Source organism: Delphinus delphis, chromosome 20, assembly GCF_949987515.2.
Source record: "Delphinus delphis chromosome 20, mDelDel1.2, whole genome shotgun sequence".
NCBI lineage: Eukaryota > Metazoa > Chordata > Mammalia > Artiodactyla > Delphinidae > Delphinus > Delphinus delphis.
Genome location: NC_082702.1, coordinates 15,367,193 through 15,387,901, shown reverse-complemented (window position 1 = coordinate 15,387,901; position 20,709 = coordinate 15,367,193). Strand labels below are relative to the sequence as shown.

Below are 20,709 nucleotides of genomic sequence, written 5' to 3'. Positions count from 1 at the left end.
AACAAGTCTCAACAGATTTAAGACAAATCATACAAAGTATGTTTTCTGACCACACATGAACTAAATTAGATATCAATAAAAATGGCATATCTAGAAAAGCCCCAAATGTTTGGAAATTAAACAATACACTTCCAAGTAACCAATTTAGGGTCAAAGAAAATTTAAAAATTGTTTTTCATAAAATATATTAAACTAAATACAAATAGATCAAATTTTGAAGATGTAATTAGAATAGGCTAAAAGAGAAAGTTATAAGTTTAAATGCTTATATTAGAAAACAAGAAAGATTTAATATCAATAATTTAAACTTTTATCTTAAGAAGCTTTAAAAAAGAATAAGTTAAACTAACCCCAAAGCAAGTAAAGGAAATAGTTAGGAAAAAAGGAAAAATCAGTAAAATAGAAAATAAATAAGCAATAGGGGAAACTCAATGAAACCTAAAGCCAAATCCTTGAAAATATCAATAAACTGTAAAACCTCTAGTTAGATGGATTAAGAAATAAAGAGGGATGTTACACATGGCCATTATCAGATCCTACAGATATTAAATGGATAAGAGAATTATAAACAAATTAAAGGCAATAAATTAGACAATGTAGATGAAATGGACAAATATTTTAACTTAAAAAACATGTTACCAAAAGAAAAAAAATCTGAAAACCCTTAACTATTAAAGATACTGAGGGACTTCCCTGGTGGTCCAGTGAAGTCCACTTCCAATGCAGGGGGCATGAGTTTGATCCCTGATTGGGGAACTAAGATCCCACATGCTGCGGGGCAACGAAGCCTGTGTGTGCCACAACTATTGAGCTTGCGCACCTCAATGAGAGAGCCTGCGTGCTGCAAACTACAGAGCCTACATACTCTGGAGCCTGTGCACCACAACTAGAGAGCCCACACACCCTGGAGCCCATGCACCACAATAAAGAGCCCACATGCCACAACAACAACAAGAAAAGATCCCGCATGCCTCAAAGATCCCGCGTGCCACAACTAAGACCCAATGCAGCCAAAAAACAAACAAACAAAAGAAAAACAGGGACAACAATCAAAAAACAAATGGGAAAACAAAAAAATAGCAAGATGGTATATTTAAACAACTTATTGATAACTCATTAAATGAAAATGGACTAAAAACTCTAATTAAAAGGTACAGTATCAGGAGTTACCTGGTTAGGATCCTGGGCTTTCACTGCCATGGCCTGAGTTCAATCCCTGGTCGGGGAACTGAGATCCCACAAGCCATGCGGCACAGTCCCGCCCCCCCCACCCCAGAAAAGGGAGAGTATCAGACTGGAGACAAAAGTAATACCAAAATATATACTCTCTGTAACAGACTCATTATAAATATTAAAACATAGGTAGGTTAAAGTATAAAGAATGGAGAACAGGTATACTATGTAAATACTAATTGAAAGAGATCAGCCAATATGGCAGAATAGAAAGACCCTGATTGAGCTCACTTCCTCTCACAAGCACACCAAAATTACAACTATTTACAGAACAATGATCAGTGAAAATGACTGGCACCTACAAGAAAAGATCTACAGATAAAGAAGGTATGACAAGATGTGTAGGAGGTTGTGATGTAGTCAAGTTCCAGCCCCCCAGGTAGGCAACCCATGAATGGGAGACTAATTATAATTGCAGAAGCTCTCCCCAAGGAGTGAGGGATCTGAGCCCCATTATCAGACTCCCCCACCCCAGTGGTCTTGTGCCAGGAAGACAAGCTCCTAGAACATTTGGGTTTGAAGGCCAGTGGGGCTTACTTTCAGGAGAACCAGAGGGCTAGGGGAAATAGAGACTCCACTCTTAAAGGCACAGACAAAAATCTCACATGCTCCAGGAACCAGGGCAGAAGTGGTAATTTGAAAGGAGCCTGGGTCAGACCTATCTTCTCATCTTGGAGAGTCTCCCAAAAATGCCAGAGGCAATTACAGCTCACTCTAGGGACAAGACACTGGTGGCAGCCATTTTGGGGAGCTTGTTCTACAATGTAGACACTGTGCTAGCAACCTCCATTTTGGATTCCTCCCTCTAGCTTATCAGCCTCAGGACCCATCCTCCACCCAACAGCCCAAAGGTCCTAGTACATAGATGCCTCAAGACAAGCAACTAACTTGGTAGGGACAAAGCCCCACCCACTAGCAGACAGGCTGCCTCAAGACCTCCTAACCCCACAGTCGACCCTGAACATGGTCCTGCCCACCAGAGGTCCCAAGACCTGGCTCCACATACCAGTGTGTAGGTACTAGAATCAGGGCCCCCAGGGCCCTGCAACCAGACCCTGCTCCACTCACCAGTGGGCAGGAACCAGCCCCAGAATCCATGGTTCCACACACCAGCGAGCCTGTTCTAGAGTTGGGACCAGTCTCAACCACCAGCAGGTGGACACCAGTCAGACAACCACAGCCTGTAGCCTGTAGACTCAGCCCATCCACCAGCAGGCCAGCACCTACCCTGGGACCGGATGGGCTCTGACCCCACCCATTAGCAGGCCAACTCAAACTTTGGAACATGCCTCATGCTGCAGTGTCAGAAAATGGCCCCTCTCACCAGTGGTCAGACACCAGTTCTGGGACCCCTGGGCTCAGCTGCCAGACCCCAGGACCTGGCTTCACCCACCAATAGTGGACACCAGCCCCAGGGTCTCCTGGATTCTGCCCACCAGTGAGCTAGCACTAGCCCTGGGCTCGTCTGGGGTTTCCCAGACAGCTGCCTTAAGACCTGCCCAACCAACCAGCGGCCAGCAGTCTCTGCACAAGGCAAAGCCTAGCAACCAACCAAACCGGAGGCCAACCAAGTCTACAAGACCGCCCACAGTTGTCAACCTGTCATGATAGAAGGACCCATGCAACCCAATAGGGGGCACCCTAGAGCATACAGCTCTGGTGATAAGATGGGAGTGCACTGCTGGGACACAAAGGACATCTACAAAAGGCCACTTCTCCAAGGTTGGGAAAAGGTAACCAAACTACCAGATACACAGAAATAAAAACAGCAAGTTGGGTAAAATGAGGTGAGAGAGGAACATGTTCCAAATGAAGGAACAAGATAAAACCCCAGAAGAAGAATTAAGTGAAGGGGAGTTAGGCAATTTACCTGAGAAAGAGTTCAAAATACTGATCATAAAGATGATCAAAAACTTGGGAGAAGAATGGATGCATAAAGCGAGAAGTTAGAAGTCTTTAACAAAGTGCTAGAAAATATAAAGAACAACCCAACAGAGATGATGAATACGATAAATGAAATCTAAAATACAGTAGAACGAATCAACAGTAAACTAAATGATACAGAGGAACAGATCAGTGAGCTATAAGCAGAGTAGTGGCAATCAGTGCCACTGAACAGAAAAAAGAAAAAAGAATGAAAAGAAATGAGGAAAGTTTAAGAGGCCCCTGAGACAACATCAGGACACTAATATTCACATTACAGGCATCCCAGAAGGAGAATAGAGAAAGGAACTAACAACATATTTGTAGATATAATAGCTGAAAATTACCCTAACTTGGGAAAGGAAATAGACATCCAAATCAAGGAAGCACAGAGATTCCCAAACAGGATCAACCAAAAGAGGAACACACCAAGACATACTGTAATGAAAATGGCAAAAATTAAAGATAAAGAGAGAATATTAAAAGCAGCAAGGGAAAAGCAACAAGTTACACACAAGGGAACTCCCATAAGGCTATCAGCTGACTTTTCAGCAGAAACTCTACAGGCCAGAAGGGAGTGGCACGATATATTTAAACTGATGAAAAGGAAAAAGCTAGAAAAAAACCCAAGAATACTCTACCTGGCAAGGCTCTTGTTCAAATTTAGTGAAAAGAGCAAAAGTTTTACAGACAAGGAAAAGATAAAAGAGTTCAGTACCACCAAAACAGCTTTACAAGAAATTTTAAAGGGACTTCTCTAAGCAAAAAAGAAAAGACCACAACTAGAAACGTGAAAATTATGAAAGGAAAACTCTCATACAGTAAAGGTATTAAATCATCCATGCACAAAGCTAATAGATTAAAACAAAAGTAGTAAAATCATCTATATCCACAATAAGCAGTTAAGGGATATCCAAAACAAAAAAAATGTAAAAGATAATGTCAAAACCAGTAATTGTGAGGGGAGAAGAGAACAAATGCAAGGTTGTTAAAATGCATTTGAAATTAAGAGATCAGCAACTTAAAACAATCAATATACATATATACATATACATATACACACACATGTACATATATTGCTATACAGAAACCTCATGGTAACCACGAACAAAAATCCATAATAGATACACACACAAAAAAGAGGAAGGAATCCAAACATAACATTAAAGATAGTCACCAAGTCACAAGAGAAGATAACAAAAGAAGAAGGAACAAAAAAGAAGTACAGGGCTTCCCTGGTGGTGCAGTGGTTGAGAGTCCACCTGCCGATGCAGGGGACATGGGTTCATGCCCCAGTCTGGGAAGATCCCACATGCTGTGGAGCAGCTGGGCCCATGAGCCATGGCCGCTGAGCCTGCGTGTCCGGAGCCTGTGCTCCACAATGGGAGAGGCCACAACAGTGAGAGGCCCGCGTACCACACACACACAAAAAAAGAACTACAAAAGCAACCCCAAAACAATTAACAAAATGGCAACAAGAACATATATTGAATATATCAATAATTAGTTCAAATTTAAATGGATTAAATACTCCAATCAAAAGATAGAGTGGCTGAATGGATACAAAACAAGACCTGTGTATATGCTGCCTACAAGAGACTCACTTCAGATATAAAGACACAGACTGAACATGAGATGGAAAAAGGCATTCATGGAAATGGAAATCAAAAGAAAGCTGAGGTGGCAATACTTATATCAGACAAAATAGACTTTTAAACAACGGGTGTTATAAGAGACAAAACATAATAATCAAGGGATCAATCCAAGAAGATGTAATAATTGTAAAAATACATGCACCCAAATAGGAAGACCTAAATATATAAACCAAATATTAAGATATAAAGGGAGACACTGACAGTAACAAAATAATAGTAGGGTACTTTAACATACATCAATGTGTCTATACAAAGAAAGAAAATCAATATGAAAACAAGGGCTTTAAATGACACATTAGTCCACATGGACTTAATAGATATACACAGAACATTCCATCCAAAAGCAGCAGAATACACATTCTTTTCAAATGCACGTGGAACATTTCTCCAGGGTAGACCACATCATAGGACAGAAAACAAGTTATGGTAACTTTAAGAAAACTGAAATCATGTCAAGCATCTTTTCTGACCACAATGCTATGAGATTAGGAATCAACTACAAGGAAAAAAACTGCAAAAAACACAAAAACGTGGAGACTAAATAATATACTACTAAACAACCAATGGATTAGTGAAAAAAATCAAAGAGGAAATAAAAAAAATAACTGGAGACAAATTAAAACACAATGATCCAAAGTCTATGGGACACAGCAAAACAGTTCTAAGTGGGAAGTATATAGCAATACAGGCTTATCTCAGGAAACAAGAAAAATCTCAAATAAAAAACCTAAACTTACACCTAAAGGAACTAAAAAAGAACAAACAAAACCCAAAGTTAGTAGAAGGAAAAAAACCATAAAGATCAGAGCAGAAATAAATGAAATAGACACTAAAAACAAACAAACAAAAACAATAGAAAAGATCAATGAAACTAAGATCTGGTTCTTTGAAAAGATAAACAAAATTGATAAACCTTTAGACAGACTCATCAAGAAAAAAGAGGGGGTCTAAATCAATAAAACCAGAAATGAAAAAGAAGTTACAATTGACATCACAGAAATACAAAGAATCATAAGAGAATACTACAAAAAACTCTATGCCAATAAAATGGACAACCTAAAAGAAATGGAAAAATTCTTAGAAATGCACAATCTCCCAAGACTGAACCAGGAAATATAAAATATGAACAGGCCAATTACCAGTAATGAAACTGAATCAATAATAAGAAAATTCCCAACAAACAAAATTCCAAGACTAGATGGCTTCACAACTGAATTCTAATGAACATTTAAAGAAAAGTTAACACATATCCTCCACAAACTATTCAAAAAATTGCAAAGGAATGAACACTTCCAAACTGATTCTATAAGGCAGTGTCACCCCGATACCAAAACTATACAAAGACATCACAAAAAAAATTACAAGCCAATAACACTGATGAACACAGATACAAAGATCCTCAACAAAATAATAGCAAACTGAATTCAACAATACATTAAAAGCATCATACACCATAATCAAGTAGGATTTAACTCAGGGATGCCAGGATGGTTCAATATTCGTAAATCAATCAATGTGATATACTACATTAACAAACTGAAGAATAAAAACCATATGATCATTTCAATAGATGCAAAAAAAGCTTTTGACAAAATTCAATATCCATTTATGATAAAAAAACTCTCAAGAAAGTGGATATAAAGGGAACATGCCTCAACATAATAAAGTCATATATGATAAGCCCACAGCAAACATCATTCGCAATGGTGAAAAGTTGAAAGCATTTCCTCTAAGATCAGAAACAAGAAAAGGGTGTCCACTCTCTCCACTTTTATTCAACATAGTATTGAAAGTCCTAGTCACAGCAATCAGACAAAAAAAGAAATAAAAGGAATCCAAATTGGAAAGGAAGAAGTAAAACTGTCACTGCTGATGACATGATAACTATACATAGAAAATCCTGAAGACGCTACCAAAAAACTACTAGAATTAATCAATGAATTTGGTAAAGTTGCAGGATATAAAATTAATATACAGAAATCTGTTCCATTTTTATAGACTAACAATGAACTACCAGAAAGAGAAATTAAGGAAACAATTCCACTTACAATCACATCAAAAAGAATGAAATACCTAGGAATAAACTTACCTGAGGTAAAAGACCTGTATTTGAAAAAGTATTAAGACACTGATGAAAGAAATCGAAGATAACAGAAACAGGTTGAAAGGCGTACCAGGTTCATGGACTGGGAGAATTAATATTGTTAAAATGACCATACTACCCAAGGCAATCTACATATTCAATGCAATCCCCTATCAAAATATCAATGGTGGGACTTCTCTGGTGGTCCAGTGGTTAAGACTCTGTGCTTCCAATGCAGGGGGGTGCAGGTTTGATCCCTGGTCAGGGAAATAAGATCCCACATGCTGTGTGGTGCAGCCAAAAGAAAACAAAAAAAAATACCAATGACATTTTTCACAGAACTAGAATAAATAATTTAAAAACTGTATGGAAACACAAATACCTCGAATAGCCAAAAGAATCTTGAGAAAGAACAGATCTGGAGATATCACACTCCCTGACCTCAGACTATACTAAAAACACAGTAAGCAAAACAGTATGCTACAGGCATAAGAACAGACACACAGATCAATGGAACAGAATAGAGAGCCTAGAAATAAACCCATGCACTTATGGTCAATTAATCTATGACAAAGGAGGCAAGAATATACAATGGAGAAAAGACAGTCTCTTCAATAAGGGTTGCTGGGACAATTGGATGTGTAAAAGAATAAAATTAGAATATTTTCTAATACCATATATAAAAATAAACTCAAAATAGATTAAAGACCTACATGTAAGACTAAAACCATAAAACTCCTGGAAGAAAACATAGGCAGAAAAACACTCTGACATAATTTGTAGAAATATTATTTTGGATCTGTCTTCTAAGTCAAAGGAAACAAAAGTAAAAATAAACAAATAGGACATAATTAAACTTTAAAAGCTTTTGCACAGCAAAGGAAACCATCAACAAAATGAAAAGGCAACCTATAGAATGGGAGAAAATATTTGCAAATGATATGACCAATAAGGGGTTAATATCCAAAATATAAGCAGCTCATACAACTCAATATCAAAAAAACCCAAAAACAAAACCAATTAAACAAAGGGCATTAGATTAAATGGACATTTTTCCAAAGAAAACACAGAAATGGCCAACAGGCACATGAAAAGATACTCACCATCACTAACATCAGAGAAATGCAAATCAAAACCACAAATCACCTCACACCTGTAAGAATGGCTATCATCAAAATGACCACAGACAACAAATGTTGACAAGGATGTGGAGAAAAGGGAACCCTTATACACTGTTGGTGGGAATGTAAATTGGTGCTGCCACTAGGAAAAACAAAAACTAAAACTATCAATAGAACTACCACATGACCCAGCAATTCCACTCCTCAGTATGTATCTGAAAAAAATAAAAATGGTAATTTGAAAAGATACATGCACCCCAATGTTCACAGCAACATTACTTACAATAACCAAGATATGGAAGCAACCTAAGTGCCCATCAGCAGATGAATGGATAAGGAAGATGTGGTGTGTACACACACACACACACACACACACACACACACACACACACACACACACAGAGAGAGAGAGGAATATTACTCAGCCATAAAAAAGAATGAAAATTTTCCATTTGCAACAATATGGATGGACTTGGAGAGTATTATGTTCAGTGAAGCAAGTCAGACTGAGAAAGACAAACACTGTACATTATCATGTATACGTGGAATCTAAAAAATAAAATGAATGTATACAACAAAACAGAAACAAGACTCACAGACATAGAAAACAAAGTAGTGGATACCAGTGGGGAGATGGAAGGAGGGAGGAACAAGCTAGGGGTAGGGGATTAAGAGGTACAAACTACTAAGTATAAAATAAATAAGCTATAAGGATATATTGTATAGCACACAGAATATAGCCAATACTTGTAATAACTATAAATGGAGTTTAACCTTTTAAAACTGTGAATCACCACGTTGTACACCTGAAATGTATGTAATGTTGTAAAATCAACTACACTGCAACTAAAAAAAACCAAGAAAGAAACGGAGGGAGATGCTCTAGATTAAAAGACATTTAAGACATTTTTTGGAAATTAATTAATTAAAATTAATTCATTTTATATTAATTAAAATTAAAAATTAAAAATAAAGACTTCTCTGGTGGCACAGTGGTTTAGAATCCATCTGCCTGCCAATGCAGGGGACACAGGTTCAATCCCTGGTCTGGGAAGATCCCACATGTCATGGAGCAACTAAGCCCGTGTGCCACAACTATTGAGCCTGAGCTCTAGAGCCTGTGTGCTGCAACTAGTGAGCCCATGTTCTGCAACTACTGAAGCATGCACACTTAAAGTCTGTGCTCTGCAACAAGCAAAGCCACTGCAATAAGAAGCCCGCACACTGCAATGAAGAGTAGCCCCTGCTGGCCGCGACTAGAGAAAGCCCACACGCAGCAACAAAGACCCAACACAGCGAACAAAAAAATAAAAATAAACACTAATCATAAGAACGCCAGAATGGTTACAATAGTATCAAACAAAATAGATTTCAGAACAAAGAATATTATCAGGGATTACGCAAGGCATTTTATTTTATTTATATTTACTTATTTATTTTTGTCCGCACTGTGCAGGGTGTGGGAATCTTAGTTCCCCAATCAGGGATCAAACCCATGTCTCCTGCACTGGAAGCGTGGAGTCTTAGCCACCGGACCATCAAGGAAGTCCCAAGTAAGGTATTTTATAATGATAGAGGGGGTCAATTCATGAGAAGATATAACAATCCTAAATATGAATACACCTAAAAACAGAACCTCAAAATATATTAAGTAAAAACTGATAGAACTGAAAAGGAAAAATAGACAAATCCACAATTATAATGTAAGATTTTGACTTTCTTCTCTGTCACTGCTATAACAAATAGACTGAAAGATCAATAAGGATACAGAAGACTTTACCATCCTAATCAACCAATTTGACCTGATTATTTAGAGAATACTCTATCCAATAACACTAGAATATACATCCTCTACAAGTGCACACAGAACATCCATCAGATGGTACAAAAAAAGTCTCCATAAATTTAAGAAGAATGAAATCATATACAGCATGTTCCCTGATTGTAACAAAATTAAACTAGAAATCAATGACAGAAAGCTATCTGGAAAATCCCCAAATATTTGAAAATTAAACACACTTCCTCTAAACAACAAATGGGTCAAAAAGGAAATCGTAAGAGAAATTAGAAAATATTTTCAACTGAATGAAAATGAAAATACAACATGTCTAAATTTGTTAGAGGGAAATTTATAGCACTAAATGTTCTACCGGAAAAAATAAGTCTCATATCAATGATATAAGCTCCCATATACAAAATAAGAAGAGTTAATTAAACCCAAAGTAATGAAAAGGAAAGTAAATAAAAATATAAGAGGAGAAATGAAGAAACAGGAAACAGAAAAATAATGGAGGAAATCAATGAAACCAAAAGTTGGTACTTTGAAAAATCAGAGAAATTGATAAACCTCTAGCCAACTGACCAAGGAAAAAGATGAGTCACAAATTACCAATAACAGGAATGAATCAATGGCATTGCTACAAACTGTACAAACACCAAGAGGATAAAAAGAGTAGATTTTTGAACAACTTTGTGACAATAAATTTTATAACTTGGATGAAATGGACAATTCCTTGAAAGACACAAATTATAAAAGCTCACTGAAGAGAAAAAAAATTGATAACATGAATAGCCATAATTGTATTAAGGAAATTGAAATGCTAGTTAAACACCTTCCCACAAAGAAATCTCCAGGCTCAGATGGCTTCACTGGTGAATTCTAACAAACATTGAAGGAAGAAATAATAGCAGCTCTATAAAAATTCTTTCCGAAAATAAGATATTACTTCCCAACTCATTCTGTAAGACAGCATTACCTTGATACCGAAACTAGACAAAGATATTGCAAGAAAAACTTGTAAATTCATCAAGCAATATATGAAAAAAGAATCTATCATGACCAAGTGGGGTTTATCCTAGGGATAAGCTGGTTTAGCGCTTCAAAATCAATCAATATAACTCACCATGTTAATTTAAAAAGGGTAAAAACCATATAATGCAGAAAAACCAACAGACACAAAAAGTCTTTTGACAAAATTCAACAGCCATTTGTGATAAGAATGATCCGCAAACTAGAACTTCTTCAACCTGATAAATCTGATAAAGAGCATCTAAGTAAAAATTGTCACTAATGTTACACTTTGTCAAAGACTAAATGCTTTTCCCCTCAGTCAGGAATAAAGCATAAATGTTTGTTCTCACCGCTTATATTCAACATTGCACTGAAGGTTCTAGACAATGTAGTAAATAAAGCAAGACAGAAATAAAAGGAATACATATTGGAAAGCAAGAAGGAAAACAGTAACTATTCACATATGACATGATTATCTATGTAGAAAATCCTAAAGAATCTACCAAAAAATTACTAGAATAAGTTGAGAATGCAGGTTAATATAAAAAAATCAATTGCATTTTCATATACTAGCAATGAACAATGGGAATTTGAAATAAAAATGAATAGTATTTACAATAGCATAAAACCTAGGTATTAATATAACAAACATTTGCAAGATTGGTACACTGATAACAAAAAAACATTACTCAGAGAATTTAAAGATCTAAATAAAAGGAGCTGTGCCTCATATTCATGAATTAGAAAACTGTATTATCATTATTGATTACTATTCTTGAATTAAACTATTAATGCATATTTTAATATTTTCCTCTCCCCTAATAGATTGTCTTAAACATTCTTCAAATGTGCTTCGGGTCTAATTCTATGAAAACTGTAAGATAAGAGTTAATTGGTTAATGTCATTGGTACAGAGTTTCTGTTTGGGATGTGAAAAAGTTCTGGAAATAGATACTGGTGATGGCTATACAACATTGTGAATGTACTTAATGGAACTACATTATATACTTAATGATGGTTAAAATGATAAAATTTTATGTCATGTATATTTTAGCTCTCACAATTTTTTTTTTTTTTCAGTATGCGGGCCTCTCACTGCTGTGGCCTCTCCTGTTGTGGAGCATAGGCTCCGGACGCGCAGGCTCAGTGGCCATGGCTCACGGACCCAACTGCTCTGTGGCATGTGGGATCTTCCCAGACTGGGGCACGAACCCGTGTCCCCTGCATTGGCAGGCGGACTCTCAACCACTGCGCCACCAGGGAAGCCCTATTTCATGTATATTTTAAAACACACACACACACACACACACACACACAGAGTTAAACAGAAAAGTGTAAGCAACACAAACATCCATAAGGGAGCACTGGGGTGAGCACTTGGAGGATGGGAAAAGGAGCAAAGGTGTTAAATGGGAAGATAAGTTACCAGTATGAGAGAGACACCCATGATGATATCAGTGGAGATAAAGGGAACTGAAATATAAGGAATAAGATTCACCACTAAATGGTCGTGCAGTGGAAAAGAGATACTTAACTCAAGTTAGCTGTGTTAGCAGGTGGGTAGGGGCTGGGCCCATAAGCAGGTTGAGGGGAAGATAAAGAAGACTAAAATGGTAGGAGATAATGAGGTAAATCTTGGGCATGTGCCTGAAGTATCTGTGGAAGACACAGGAGGTGGTATCTAGTTGGAGGTTGGATACAGTTTTGACACCCACAACAGAGATTTAGCATTAAAATTATTTGAGCATCATTAGAATAACAGTGGTAGATTGTGAATAAGAACAGGAGACTATACAGTGAAGAGAACCAATACAGAATCTGGAGAACACCAGTATTTAAGAGGTCCAATATATACAGTGGAATATTACTCAGCCATAAAAAAGAACAAAATAATGCCATTTGCAGCAACATGGATGAACCTAAAGATTGTCACAATGAGAGAAGTCAGACACAGAAAGACAAGTATCATATGATATCGCTTATATGTGGAACCTAAAAAAAAGGGTACAAATGAACTTATTTACAAAACAGAAGTAGAGTCACAGATACAGAAAATAAACTTATGGTTACCAGGGGATAAAGCGGGGAGGGATAAATTGGGAGATTAGGACTGACATATACACACTACTATACATAAAATAACTAATAAGAACCTACTGGGGCTTCCCTGGTGGCGCACTGGTTGAGAGTCCGCCTGCCAATGCAGGGGACACGGGTTCGTGCCCCGGTCCGGAAGGATCCCACATGCCGCGGAGCGGCTGGGCCTGTGAGCCATGGTTGCTGAGCCTGCGCGTCCGGAGCCTGTGCTCCGCAACGGGAGAGGCCACAACAGTGAGAGGCCCGCGTACCGCAAAAAAAAAAAAAAAAAAAAAAAAGAACCTACTGTATAGAACAGGGAACTCTACTCAGTACTCTGTAATGGCCTATATGGGAAAAGAATCTAAAAAAAGAGTGGACATATATATGTATATGTATAACTGATTCACTTTGCTGTACACCTGAAAATGAATTTTCTGAAAGAAAGAACCAGAATAATGTCTTTGAAATCAAGAGCAGACTATTTCATGAGTTACACTTTTAGTTCAGTATGGTGATCTAAGTATATTCATTTACTTCCTTGCATGTGAACATAAAATTAGAAACTGAAAAATAGGAATAAATCTATAACACATACCACAGATTTTTAGGAATTATTAGCAGCTATGAGCAGAACTCAAGGATCCGGGAGGAGAAATACAGGATTCTTGGTTTTTGCATAATCTGCCAAAGCATAGCTCTAGTCTCAAAGCCTCAAGACAGGACTTCTTGCCACTTAACTAATAGCAATCTATCAATTCCATTTCCATCTTGACTGTTTTTATCTTTTTTTTTTTTTTTTTTTTTGCGGTACGCGGGCCTCCCACCGCCACGACCCCTCCCGTTGCAGAGCACAGGCTCCGGACGCGCAGGCCCAGTGGCCATGGCCCACGGTCCCAGCCATTCCGAGCCATGTGGGATCCTCCCGGACCAGGGCACGAACCCGCGTCCCCTGCATCGGCAGGCGGACCCCCAACGACTGCACCACCAGGGAAGCCCCTGTTTTTATCTTTGCAAGACAGGTTCATGAAGTAATATATTCTCATTTAATTTGAGGAAATGCATTTTTGTTCTAGCACTGCTTCTGGAAGAACACTGAGAAAAGATGTTGAATGATTATACCCACTTAATGTGTGAACACTGCTTAAAATTAGAAGGAGCACTCGTGGAAGGTAAAGGCTTATCTGACCAATATGGGAACAAGTGGGGACTGCTTTCATGAAGGGGAAGATAAACAGGAGGATTTTAGTACAAGAAAGGGAAATGCTCAAATATTCTTAAAAACAACAACAAAAAACTATTTCAGAAAGGAGAAAGGAACCATCATCTCACCTGAGCCATGGTTCTGAGATCTGCAAGAGATGACCAGTCTTCCTTTGGGCTCCTCTTTAGAAAAGGGGCGCTTCCTAAGAAGGCAAAAGCAAGATGAAAAGAAGCCACATGCCACTACACATGCTTTTAAGCTCTCTTATGACTTACGACTCAAGATTGACTCCATTTCCCTTGCTTTGGTGCTTGTTCACTCTATATATTCCACACCAATATGGGGGGAGAATAAGCTAGACAAAAATTTTATCCCCAAAGCCAGAGATACAGGCTCCTGGGGTAATGGGTTAGATTTTGGGCAAGCCCCCACCTATCTAGAACTATCTTTTCTCTCCTAACCTGCCTATTATTATTAACTACTTCCAAGCTGTTCTCCATTAAGGCTCTACCATTTACATCATGACCAGCAATACGTGAAAATTCCTGTCACCCCATACCCTCATGAGTACCATGGATACAAACTTCCTGATGCTTACCAAGGTATACACTGTGATTCTAGTTCTTATTTTTCTTATTATGAGACAAGATAAGCTTCTATTCACAATGTTTAAAAAGCACCTTAATTTTTGTTTGTTTTTTAAATAAAAGCCAGGCCATGCCAGGCAGCAAATTCCCCACGGCAGCCACCACCGCCATCCATCTTTAGTTTCTTGTCTGTGAAAGGTCTCAATTTTTTCACTTTTCTATTAACTTATTTTTATTTTCTGGATTGATATTAGATCTTTTTTAAAGGAAGGAAATTAATTCTATAATTACTTAAAATATTTTTTATAGTTTTTCTTTATCATACACTTTATTTCCTTTATATATTTGAGTGTATCTGGACTTTGTATTTAGTTCCACTGATCTGTTCATTTAATTGCCAGGATTACTCTGCAGTTATTACAGTTTTAAAACATATTTTAGGGGCTTCCCTGGTGGCGCAGTGGTTGAGAATCCGCCTGCCAATGCAGGGGACACGGGTTCATGCCCTGGTCTGGGAAGATCCCACATGCTGTGGAGTGGCTGGGCCCGTGAACCATGGCCGCTGAGCCTACACGTTTGGAGCCTGTGCTCCGCAACAGGACAGGCCAAAACAGTGAGAGGTCTGCGTACCGCAAACAAACAAACATGTTTTAGTATCAGGTAGGCTTACTTCCCCCTTCATTATTTTTCTTTAACAATTTTTGTCTTGTTCATTTTCTCCTAAGAACTTCAGAAAGTTTAAAAATTTTACTGAAATTTTAATGAAACTCCATGAAATGTTAGGGAGTTTTGACAATTTATCATGTGTCCCTGGTCCTTTTATTTAAGTCTTTAATTTTTGAGTCTCATCAAAAATTTTTTTATACATCATGCTGTCTTTTGTATCTTATATTTTGATGGCCACTGGCAACTTTCCATAGTTTTTTGATGCCTATATACACATATGCACAGACACATATATGAAACCTGTTGATTTGTTAATGTCTTTTCTAGCAAACCTCTGAGTTTTCTAACTGTTGTCATTGTTTTGAACAGGATGGTAACTTAGAAATTTTTCTGCCTCAGACTCAGCAGATGTCCCAAAGATAGGCAAAACAATCTTTCAATTGTCCCTCATTCTAAGATAAAGTCTTGTAAAGTAGCTGACTGTAACGTTTTGCTACCATTAATTTACCTCCTACTTCGAGAGGCTGAGAAAAGGGAATGTCTCTTTAAGAGAGCAAATTATTTTTAGAACATAGTTTTCTAGGCGGAAGAAAAGTAGGTGCTTCTCACTCCCTTATAATAAACAAGGGGCTCCTCAGACCCTGATGCCACTATAAATCAAAGTGGTGAGAGAATTTGGGGGAGAAACGTACATGTTTCCAGGATTTGGGCGGTGGTGGTGGGGAGCAGGGTGGTGGTGACTAAAGTGGCTAATTATCACCTGAGCTCCAGATGGAACCCACGGATGGAGCATGCCTAGGTTGGTTTGGATCCTGTCCAAGAGGACTGATGGGAGAGAACAAGACCTACCAGAGTAGGTGGGCCACTGCATGCCAAGAGGAGGCATCTAGAGAAGTGGCCATGCCCATGAAAAGGGAACTGTATTTGGAAGTTCCCAGTAGTGGGGTCTCTCAGAAGGTAAATATGACTTACACTAAATTATAACGGTACCAGTCATGTTAGCCTCTTCTTGTCCCTGACTTTTCTTTTCCAGCTCCCAATCCATTCCAGCTGCAGACTATCAATCTAGAGGGAGTAAAGAGGGGACAAAATAGAGGTTGAGGAATTAGAGAAGAAACTGATCATGTTTTCTTTAGCGCAGCAGACTTCCAACAGGAGGGAGAGTTTTTGCTTTTAAAATAAGTTAGTGTGGGAGGGAGGGAGACACAAGAGGGAAGAGATATGGGAACATATGCGTATGAATAACTGATTCACTTTGTTATAAAGCAGAAACTAACACATCATTGTAAAGCAACTATACTCCAATAAAGATGTAAAAAAAAACAAAAAACGAAACAAGTTAGTGGGACTTCCGTGGTGGCACAGTGGTTAAGAATCCACCTGCCAATGCAGGGGACACAGGTTTGAGCCCTGGTCCAGGAAGATCCCACATGCCGCAGAGCTACTAAGCTCTAGCGCCACGACTGAGCCGGCGTGCCACAGCTACTGATGCCCGTGTGCCTAGAGCCCGTGCTCTGCAACAGAGAAGCCACAACAATGAGAAGCCCGCGCACCGCAACGAAGAGTAGCCCCCGCTCGCCGCAACTAGAGAAAGCCCACACACAGCGACGAAGACCCAATGCAGCCAAAAATAAATAAATAAATGTATTTTTAAAAAAAATTTTAGAAGTATTGATTTCTACAGTGAATACTTTATTCAGCTAAATGAGACTGATCTTGTGTTTAAATGTTCAAACAGATTTTTTATCTTCATAATGACTGAAGAAATTATTGAAACTTTACTGTCCAGGAATTCACCCAAATAGAAATTCTGAGTAGCAGTTATGGGAGAAAGTTTTTTGTGTTCTCCTAATGATGTTCTACTTATGTCAACATACTGGTCATTAGTCAATATGGGGTTTCACAATATACAATTGTTCCATCTGAAAATTATTTTAATTTTACCTCCTCCTCTCCATTTTTAAAATCTCCATTTTTTTTCTACTTGTCTAATTGCCAGAGTCAAATTCTACAGGCATATAAAATGGACAATATTCAGACAATATAAACAATACATAGTACTTAACTAGTCTTGCATCTACTTTCTCAAATGCTCAATCTCAAATGCTCCATCTCAGTCACACAACGAGCCTGACACATTCCTAGTCACCGTGAATTGTGCAATTACTTGTGTGCACAAATACTTCAAAATTTGACATATTCACAGTTATATCATCCACTACACAATCCCAATCCCATAGACACAATTCATGCATAATCTCTCAGAGCCCATTACATAATTCTACACAAAGCTGCAAAATTTTACTCACAAACCCCTTACTGTTGCCTCTCCAAAGTCGCATACAGTCTCAAACACAAATCTACTCGCACCTAATTTAAAAATTAGACACACGCAGAGACCCTCTCACTTTCATAAACAATAGGTTCCATAACGTTACACAGAGTAACACACGTTCCACACACACACACACACACACACACACACACACACACAAGACCAGGCACAAAAAGCTACACAAACAGAACGCCTGTGTGTGCCAGGCCGAGCTCACACCCGCCTCGGCGTTCCCAGCCCTGGCTCCCAGTTCCTTCCCCTGCCTAGGTTCTTGTTTCCCCCCTCGCTTTCCTCCCCGGCCTTTTCTCAGCCCAGGTTCTGTCTTCTTTCCTCGCTTTTCCCAGTCCTGGTTCCCACCTCCCTGCTCGGCAATCCCCACCGGGTACCACAATCACCAGCCTGCCCAGCGCCAGCAGGACCCACCAGGCTCACCTTCGCCTACTGGCCAGCCATCTGCGCTTGCGCACTCCAGCGCGGGCTCTACCTCCCAAGAGGCTCCGCGGCTCCTTCTTCGCCGCTGCGTCTCAGGCGCGCCTTCTCGACATCCGGGTTTTTGCGGCCTTGAACTACATTTCCCACAGCCCCTGGGCTGCTTTTGAAAAGAACTTTGATATTTGGTTCATCTCTGATTCCCTTCTGAGGTCCTCTCAGTCGTCGCGCTCCGAGTGGTAACCTGAGTCTGGGCACGGCGGGCACTCACGGTGAGGAAGCCCCCACCCTCTGGCTCACACAGGGCGTGTGGAGCCTGGAGCTCAGGTCTGTGTAGGCGTGTATAAGAGTGTGTGAGCGTTTGTGGCAGTAACGAGGCGGGGTGTGTGTGCGGTGATGAGGCCGTGTCTGGTGCAAGATGCGGGACCCTTTGGGTGACCGTGATCGGCTGTGATGTTGAGGTAGGTGACACTGTGGGGCTTGACACCGCCCTTCAGAAGACGATGCTGTTGTTACCTAGTATGGTGGAAGAGGCTTTTAATTTTGTGACCGGGTGGGAGTTTGGTTGTGTCACGGGGTAGAGCTTCATTTCTGCAGTTCTGGTTTAACGTCGGGACTGAGGCGATCTGTTGAAGATCTCCCTGAGAGTGTATCTGTGCCTGTCAAGACGACGATGCCTGTATTAACCAGAGTTACACTGAAGCACGGCCTGAGCTGCTTTTGTCAGCACCTCCACCTCCAGTGCCCAGGCTCCAGTGCTTAACGCAAAAGTGGATATCAGTGGAGTGAGTGTTGCCTGCCTAGGGGCCAATTTTAGGTTCTATTGTTTCTTAGTATCTGTATCCTTTTATCACTGCTTTCTCTTTTCTCCCACTTTATAGCCAGGACACCAGCTGCAGAGAAATAGTCACAAAAAGGGGAGTCAGATATTTGAGTGGTGGGGTAAAAGTTATATACAAGCAAGAAAGCACAAACCTGTTTTTGGAATGAGTTTTGGGGCTGGGAGTGTCCCTTAGGCAGAGTCCTAGGAAGACCTGTAGAGAGCCTAGGAGTAGGATTCCTTCCTCAGAGGATCTCTTTTGGGAGCTGAGGTCAAGTTCCATGTTTCAGAACCACATCATTTCCAAAGCTGTCTCCCCAGGAAACTTGCTGTGAACTTAGAGAAAGTTTCAGCTCTGGTTATCAGTGACCCTGGCCTTTCCCTTTGATACTAAAGAAAGGTTAGTAGTACTCCCATCTCCCCTTTACTTCCATCTGAGTATGTGTGTGGTAGATGACTGAGCTTGGGTGGTGTTGAAGAATTTCTTCCAGTTTAGCCAGTTCATGCTCTAAGAAAGGTCTGGTGTCTCATGAGTCCTTACTCCCCTTCTGTTCACCCTTCCCCTGCAGTGCAGCTCTCTGAAAGAAAAGCCCTGGGGAAAGGAAAACGTTACAGAGCATATCTGAAAACCAAGCTCAAGGTCAGGGATTTTGTTGTTGTTATTCTCTTTTAGTTTTTCAGAAAAGGGAAGTATTTGCTCTCCTTCTCCTGAAATGGTTAGGTTACAATTAGGCAGGGCCTTGTGATGTACTTTGACTAATAAAATGTGGTGGAAGTGAGACTTTCAAGATAAAGCCTTAGGAGGTCTTGCAGCTTTTGCTCTTTCCCTCTTCCTGCCTTGAGACCACCAGGTACTAAAGGCTAAGACTAGCTTGCTTGAAGACAAAAGATCACTTGGAGACAGAGGCCAAGCTAACAACAACAACTGCCAGATGTTTCATTGAGACCATTTGGTCCATCCAGCCCCCACCAAGCCACCAGCTGGCTGCTGTCACATGAGTGAGATCAGCAGAAGCACCACTCAGCCAAGCCAAGCCCGAATTGCCAACCCCCGGAATGATGAGCTAATTAATGGTTTTGTTTTAAGCCACAAACTTTTGGGGGTGGTTACATAGCAATAGATAACTGAAACTGCTGTTTAAACTTCTAGACATTTTCTATCACCCTATACTGATACAATTGTATTGGTCAACCTGCTTTGTTAAGTGATTTCTCTACTGATGTTATACCTTGAAAATATTCCATATCCTAAATTTTCTATAACTTTGCATTTGTGTATCTAAATGTTCTATTACATGGTTATTTTATAATTTATTTAACCAATAACTTTCCCGAGCAACTCCTTCTTCTTCCTGTCCAACTCCCACATCTTCACCAACTTTACATTCCCTTCCAGGACCTTAAGGGGAACATGGGTTCCTGTCATTTCAGGGGTATGTAGACTCAAGAATGTGGCATTGACTTCTGTTGAGTGTGTATAGGTGACTCACCGCACTCAGAAGAATTTGTTCAATATAGGTGTGATATAGGACCAATGTACATTTATTTAACTAATAAACAGGGTCTCCCTGATTACAATATCTCTTTTCCATTTTCCAATTCAGAATCTGCATTCTGGAGTCATCTTAACTTTCATCAGTATGACTCATTGGGGAATGTGACTCTTTAGGGTGCTTAGCTATTTGAAGGATTGGTATGATTCCTGGAGATGGAAATGGGCATCTCTGCTGTGTTGTTTCAAAAGTGTCATCCTCCTAATACTTCAGGTTACTTTTCAACTTCCTTT

General features: G+C 39.4%; 1 protein-coding gene across 3 annotated transcripts in view; it reads right to left on the bottom strand.

Annotated features, from left to right (window-relative positions):
- Positions 1-18,138, bottom strand: part of ZNF567 (zinc finger protein 567) — a 29,768-nt gene extending 11,630 nt beyond the window's left edge. The window contains exons 1-3 of one of the 3 annotated variants that reach the window (XM_059999375.1): positions 18,107-18,138; positions 16,312-16,404; positions 14,215-14,288 (exon numbers count right to left, since the gene is read on the bottom strand). In XM_059999375.1, coding sequence (XP_059855358.1) covers positions 14,215-14,223 — 9 coding nt within the window. In that variant the 5' untranslated portion in view covers positions 14,224-14,288; positions 16,312-16,404; positions 18,107-18,138. Of the gene's footprint in view, positions 1-14,214; positions 14,289-16,311; positions 16,405-18,031 lie in introns of all 3 variants that reach the window. The other 2 variants (XM_059999374.1, XM_059999376.1) reach the window with 2 other exon arrangements.
- Between the last annotated feature and the right edge of the window lie 2,571 nt (positions 18,139-20,709).